The sequence below is a fragment of the Arachis ipaensis genome, chromosome B10, assembly GCF_000816755.2.
Source record: "Arachis ipaensis cultivar K30076 chromosome B10, Araip1.1, whole genome shotgun sequence".
Classification (NCBI taxonomy): domain Eukaryota; kingdom Viridiplantae; phylum Streptophyta; class Magnoliopsida; order Fabales; family Fabaceae; genus Arachis; species Arachis ipaensis.
The window spans coordinates 8,701,006-8,708,539 of NC_029794.2; the positions used below are offsets into that span (position 1 = coordinate 8,701,006).

At 33.9% G+C, this 7,534-nt stretch overlaps 1 protein-coding gene across 1 annotated transcript in view; it reads left to right on the forward strand.

The window, feature by feature from the left end:
* LOC107622866 (NADH-cytochrome b5 reductase-like protein) overlaps positions 6,332–7,534 on the forward strand; it is a gene marked incomplete in the record, with an annotated part of 4,426 nt that continues 3,223 nt past the window's right edge. The window contains 5 exon segments of the mRNA XM_016324922.2: positions 6,332–6,661; positions 6,915–6,957; positions 7,164–7,239; positions 7,342–7,401; positions 7,501–7,527. Of these exon segments, the coding sequence (XP_016180408.1) occupies positions 6,470–6,661; positions 6,915–6,957; positions 7,164–7,239; positions 7,342–7,401; positions 7,501–7,527 (398 nt within the window).

The following is a 7,534-nucleotide window of genomic DNA, read 5'->3' on the forward strand; positions in this document are numbered from 1 at the left end:
AGTCATCACCAGTAAAGATTGGATTTGAGTCCCCTAAATTCCTAGAAAGGATTCAAGGTGATATATGTGGACCTATTCATCCACCATGTGGATCTTTTAGATATTTTATGGTCCTAATAGACGCATCTTCGAGATGGTCACATGTGTGCTTATTGTCTTCTCGCAACCTGGCGTTTGCGAGATTACTGGCTCAAATTATTCGATTAAAAGCACAATTTCCATAAAATCCAATCAAAGCAATTCGCCTTGATAATGCTGGTGAATTTACTTCCCAAGCTTTTGATGCTTATTGTATGGCTAATGGAATAAGTGTTGAACATCCAGTAGCTTATGTTCACACATAAAATGGGTTAGTAGAATCACTTATTAAGCGCCTCCAATTAATTGCTAGACCTTTACTTATGAGAACAAATCTCCCAACCTCGGTTTGGGGGCATGCAGTTTTACATGCCGCAGCACTTATTCATTTGAGGCCAACGAGTTACCATCAGTTCTCTCCTATGCAATTAGCTTTTGGCCAGCAGCCAAATGTTTCCCATTTAAGAATATTTGGGTGTGCGATATATGTTCCCATTGCACCACCTAATCGCACCAAAATGGGACCCAAAGAAAATTGGGGATATATGTTGGATATGATTCTCCCTCTATAGTAAGGTATCTTGAGATACAAATGGGAGATGTATTCAAGTCCCGGTTTGCGAATTGTCATTTTGATGAATCAAAATTTCCAACATTAGGGGGAGAGAATAAGCTTCCTGAAAAGGAACTTAATTGGAATGCATCATCGTTGATGCATTTAGATCCTCGATCAGGGCAATGTGAACTAGAAGTTCAAAATATTATACATTTGCAAAGAATAGCAAATGAATTGCCTGATGCTTTTTCCGATACAAAGAGGATAACTAAATCTTATATTCCAGCGGAAAATGCCCCAATTCGAATTGATGTCCTAGTAGGACAAGTAGCCACTGAAGCAAATTCACACCAGAAGCGTGGCAGGGTAGAAAATGCCCCAATTCGAATTGATGTCCCAGTAGGACAAATAGCCACTGAAGCAAATACACGCCAGAAGCGTGGCAGGCCTGTCGGTTCCAAAGATAAAAATCCTCGAAAGAGAAAAGTGATAAATTCTATTCCTGTTGAAAAAGACATAGTAAAGACACCTGCAGTTGTCCAAAATTCTGATATAACGCCAGAAGATGTTCAGGTACCTGAAAATTGTGAAAATGATGAGATCTCGATAAATTATGTCTTTACAAGAGAGAAATGGGACCGAAATAAGATAATTGTCAATGAAATATTTGCATATAATGTGGCATTAAATATCATGCATGAAAGTAAGGATCTTGAGCCAAGATCAGTCGAAGAATGTCGACAAAGGAATGATTGGCCAAAATGGAAAGAAGCCATGAAGGCTGAGTTAGACTCACTTGCAAAACGTGAAGTCTTTGGACCTGTAGTCCGTACACCTGCAGATGTAAAACCTGTTGGATACAAATGGGTATTTGTGAAAAAACGAAATGAGAAAAATAAAGTTGTGCGCTATAAAGCCCGACTTGTGGCACAAGGTTTCTCACAAAGGCCTGGTATAGATTATGAAGAAACGTATTCCCCTGTAGTGGATGCGATAACATTGCGTTATTTGGTCAGTTTATCCGCATATCATAAACTGCATATGCACTTAATGGATGTGGTAACAACCTATTTATACGGCTCATTAGATCGAGATATCTATATGAAAGTCCCTAAAGGACTAAAGATATTTAAACCATCCAATGAATATTCGCAAGGGTTATACTCAGTCAAATTGCAAAGATCTTTATATGGTCTAAAGCAATCTGGAGGAATGTGGTATAATCGTCTTACTGAGTATCTGGCCAAAAACGGATTCAAGAATGATGATATCTGCCCATGTGTTTTCATAAAGAAAACTACATCTGGGTTCATTATAATTGCTGTGTACGTTGATGATTTAAATATCATTGGGACTCCTGAAGAGATTCCAACAATTATAAAAACTCTAAAAGAAGAGTTTGAGATGAAAGATCTCAGAAAGACTAAGTTTTGTCTCGACCTGCAGATCGAGCATATAAAAGGTGGGATCTTTATTCATCAAACAACATACACAGAAAAGATCTTGAAAATATTTTATATGGATAAGTCACATCCATTAAGTACCCCAATGATCGTAAGATCTTTGGATGTGGAAAAGGATCAATTCCGTCCTAAAGAAGAGAATGAAGATATCCTTGGTCCTGAAGTACCATATCTTAGTGCCATTGGAGCGCTAATGTATCTTGCTAATAATACGCGACCTGACATATCATTTGCTGTAAATTTACTAGCAAGATATAGTTCCTCTCCAACCAGAAGACATTGGAGTGGAATCAAACAAATCTTTCGATATCTTCATGGGACGGTTGATATGGGATTGTTTTATCCCTATGGATCCAAGTCACAATTAGTTGGCTATGCAGATGTTGGATACTTGTCTGATCCACACAAAGGGAGATCTCAAACAGGATATTTGTTCACATATGGTGGTACAGCTATATCATGGAGGTCCACGAAACAGGCGATAGCAGTAACCTCCTCGAATCATGCTGAAATACTGGCAATTCATGAAGCTAGTCGCGAGTGTTTTTGGCTGAGGAGTCTGATTCAATATATTCTGTCATCATGTGGACTGATTGATCATAAGATAGCTCCAATTGTCCTGTTTGAAGATAATACAGCATGCATTGCTCAACTTAAAGGCGGATACATCAAAGGTGATAGAACTAAGCATATTTCTCCCAAATTCTTCTTCACCCATGATCTTCAAAATTAAGGGACAATTGATATCCAACAGATTCGCTCAAGTGACAATCTGGCAGATTTATTCACAAAGTCACTCCCAAAATCCTCCTTTGAAAGATTGGTACATGAGATTGGGATGCGCCAATTTCGAGACATTAAATGATGTCGGCAAGAGGGGGAGACTGTACTCTTTTTTCCTTAGTCAGGTTTTTCCCATTGGGTTTTCCTTGACAAGGTTTTTAATGAGGCAGTCCCCATCACTAAAGGATTTTGTACTCTTTTTCCTTCACTAAGATTTTTTTCCCACTGGATTTTTCTTTAGTAAGGTTTTAACGAGGCATAATCCTAAATGGACATCCAAGGGGGAGTGTTACGATATGGATGTCCATATCCATCTACTCAGCATGATTTATTCTTCCTTTGAAGTTCTATTGGAAAGCACAAATATTAAAGGATATGCGGTGCATGCTTTCCCAATATTTGTAAAGTGAAACTTTTCACTAGTATAAATAGGAGAGGCAGAGGCTTTGACACAACAATAATTAATACAATATTCTCTCTCTTTATACTCTTCTCTTTCTTTACATGGATACTACTCATATTAAGTAATATATATATATATAAGTTACTTCTATCAAAATAATTATATTGGTGATCATTAATACTAGAGTTTTATATTTATATTTCCTATCTTATATTTACATCTTCCTTATTTATTTAGTTGTTTTACAACAAAATATGTATTATTATCGATGAGTAATTATTCTTCTTTTTTGATAAAATAAAATTTAAAAGACATAGAAAGAAAAAAAGAGAAAAGAATAGGAAGAAAAAACAACATTTAAAGAAGGTCCATCTCCATCAAATGCAACAGGCCAGGAATGGTGCTAAAAGAATTCACTCGACTAACTCTACGGCTTTCAAGGCTCCATGTTTAGTTAGCGAATCTGATGACTTATTTGTCTATCTTTTAAACAAGATGAACCTAACACACAAATTCTATTACAATTTCAGCTTAAACACTATTTTAAAAGATCATGTGTTATCAATTATTTACTAAAGAAAAAATTTTATTAGAATCTGTCTCATGTACAACTTGAGTTGCTTGTTGATCTCTTGCCAAAATCAAATCACATCATATAGCACATAATTCTATTCAAAGAGGACTGCTGTCACTACAAATTTTTTTCTAGAATTTCCGTACAACTAATTTTTAAGATGTTCTTGGATAAAGCAAGTAAAATAATTACTCATTATTTTCGATATTGAAATCAAATTAACCATGGAATTTTATTAATTTTATAAAATATTTATTATACTAATTATTATGTGTATTTTTATTTAAAATATTCAATTTTTTTTTACATTTTTTCTTATATTCTTATATACTCAAAAAAGATTTAGGGTTCGAATTATCTTGATGTTATTTTCTGTTAGGATAAATATAAATAGAGTAAAGTATCGTTTTTATCCCTAACGTTTGGGATAAATTCTAAAGTTATCTCTAACATTTAAATTATCCTATTTAAGTCCCTAACGTTTCAAAATCATATTAATATTATCTTAAAGAAGAGTTCGCAATGGAGGACTACTGCTTATCGACGGCGAGAAAAACATCGAGAAGTGACAACTGTACTCTCTGGTCGAGGAGAAGAGTTCGTCAATAGTGGGGGGATGAGGCTGCTGGCTACTGCTGATGGGTTTGAATCTAGGTTTAGGGTTAGTTGTGACTTGTGAGAGAGAAGGTGAAGCTCTGTTTCATTGTTTTGTTTTGATTTTTTTTAATTTAAAAGTTAAAATGATGTCATTTTAGGAGATTTAGTACTGAATTGAAAAATCTTTTAAAGTCGGATTCATTCACGTGGTTTATCGCCTAATCGCTGATTTTCTTACCAATTTTTTGCTAGATAATTTTTTCTTTCAACTGGATCGACCGAAGGACTTGTTCTTGGTTAACCCGGCTGAATTGGCTGGTTCGATTCAGTTTTTAAAACCCTAAATATAATACATTTATTGTTTAACTCATTTTCAACATGTATTTATATCTTACCATGTATTCTATATGAGTGATTGATTTACGAATTAATTTTTTATATACACATGACGTAACAGTATTTTAAATAGCCTATGTTAAGTCTATTAATTAAAATGGTTCAAGCAGTCCAATAAATATATAATCTCAAATAAAATCATTTAAGAGAAAAGACTTTTAAGCTCATTTAAGATAGTATTGGTTTAACTTTTAAAAAAATATTTTAAAAATTATTTTCCAGTTTTTTAAAAAAAAATATTGAATAATTTTCTTAGTAAACTTTCAAATTTTCAAAAAGGAAAACTAAGTAGTTAGCTTTCTAAGTCAACAAAAAAGGGTTAGGTTTTTGAAACTTATCTACATAAGTCCAACGAGCATTTCTCATTTATTTTTTTGATTTTATAAGATTGAAGAAGAGGTTTCACCTGAGACTTATCAGCAAGAATTGAGAATTTGAGATGAATATCAGCTTGTATATTTATTATCATTTTGAAAAGTTTTTTCATCCGATGAAAATGATGTCCAAGTGGGTCATTAACCTACCAAAAAAATCAACTTAAAAATAAGTTAAAATCATGCCTGAATTGACAAGGAGTTGTTAGGAATCATATGGAAGATACCAAATATCATCAATATATCAATATCGAATTTTTTAATGTAGTACAGGTTGAGATGTTGAACAATTTTCTTTCAAATTTACACATACCTTTTTTTATGTAAAATATTATACTCTCCTCATGATCATACAAATCACTTCATATATTAATATAAGTCTAAATACATCTAAATTTTATGTTAGATTTTAACGAATAATATACTAACAACTATAAAAAAAAAAAAATAGTCGAGTCAAATATAATTAACAAATACATAATCGATTATAATTACAGATTCTCTTCCTTCTTAAGTAATAGTCTCAGTCTAAATATTGAATATGAAAAAATCAGTGAAGTGTTGGGAGAGCCATGTCTATTATGCAATATCAAATGTTCAACTATAATTGTCACTAAGTAAAAACCAACACATAGTTTTTGTTTTTTTTTTTTGTTTTTATAAAAGTCAAATAAAATAATTTTTCTTACATAAGTAGAAGATAACCAAGAAACTACATGATTGTGGTTTTGTACTTCATTATTTGGTCTTTTAATCAAGAGATTAGGAGTTTAAATTTTACTTTATTTAATCTAAAGTGGTTGGTCAATAGATTACTGCATATAAAGACAAGACAAAATTCATACATTTTCAGTTTGATAGGCCAAAGACTAATTCGTCGCGAATTAGAATTCCATTTAAAGGTTTGTCGCTGGCCAATGGGTTGCTATATGCATAAGATGGAATTCGAATCCCGACACTTATTTAAGCAGATGAGTGAACTGACCAACATGGTTAATTTTTTACCTTTTATACTGAAAAAAAAAAAAAACAATTTCCAAACAAAGCCCGTGTTTGATTTTTGTTTTGGCAAGGTTGAAGCCCACGAGACAAAAAAAGAGAATCGAGGCCCACGTTCTGGAATCTGAAGCAGGTTGCTGTAAGAGAAGCTAAAGTGAGTGAGTGACAGTGTTAAACCCTTCTCACTCCTCCAAGAATCTTGTTCCTTCCTTCATTCCTTCGATCTCCATTCTCCAATCTCTGAAAATGGAAGTTTTACTCAAGAGGTTCCTCAGGGCCACGCCTATCGCATTCGCCAATGCTTTCAATGCCCAATCCAAGTCCTCCTCCTCCTCCTCCTCTTACTCTTCCGCCAAATTCCGCCTACCATATGCTGCTGTCGCCGCCGGCGTCTCCGGCGGACTCTCCTGCTTCTACTTTCTCTCCTCTCCTAACCTTGTACGCTGCCTCTCGTTCTTAATTCTCATTTTGCTTTTATCATCTTCCCTTTGACTATTCTCTGATCCAATCCAATCATTTGGGAACCCCGTTTTTAGCTTCGCGTTCATTTGATTATTCGATCTATTGATTTACACTGTCATTTAAATAAAAATTATTATTGTTTCTTCTTTGATATGAGTTATGATCGTTTGCTTTATGCTCATCCTTAGTGATGAAAATGTTGGTAATAAAGTTGTGTTTATATTTGCAGGTTCATTCAGAGCAGGCTGAAGAAGGGGAAATAAAAAATATTGGTGAGTTTATATTTCCCTCTCTCCTTCACTTCCCAGCTTCAGAGAAAGTTTTAATCTGTAACTGTGCAGATCAATTGTTTTCGAAGATATTATTTCTTTACCATTTGATCTGAATTATCGTTTTAGGAGTGTACTGTGACTTTTGCTTCCCATCCAATGCATGAGAAATAAGATTCGGGGATATATTATTTTTTTTGTCTTTTCAGCACTTAATCCAGATAAATGGGTTGAATTTAAGTTGCAAGATACTGCCAGAGTCAGTCACAATACCCAGCTATTCAGGTATATGCGCTAACACTTCAACAGATGTGATAATATATCTATATAACTTCTCACCAAAATGTTTGTATTAATATGATTATGTCTCTTTCCTGTGTTTGACAGGTTTTCGTTTGATTCCTCTAAAAAGTTGGGTTTGGATATTGCTTCCTGCATTCTTACAAGGTTCCATAGATTGTTGATAATTTATTATTGCTATTGATATAAATAAAATTAGGTTTTGGCCATATACAATGTGTATTGAATGTATATTTATTACCACAGAGCTCCATTGGGACAGGATGCTGAAGGCTGAAGG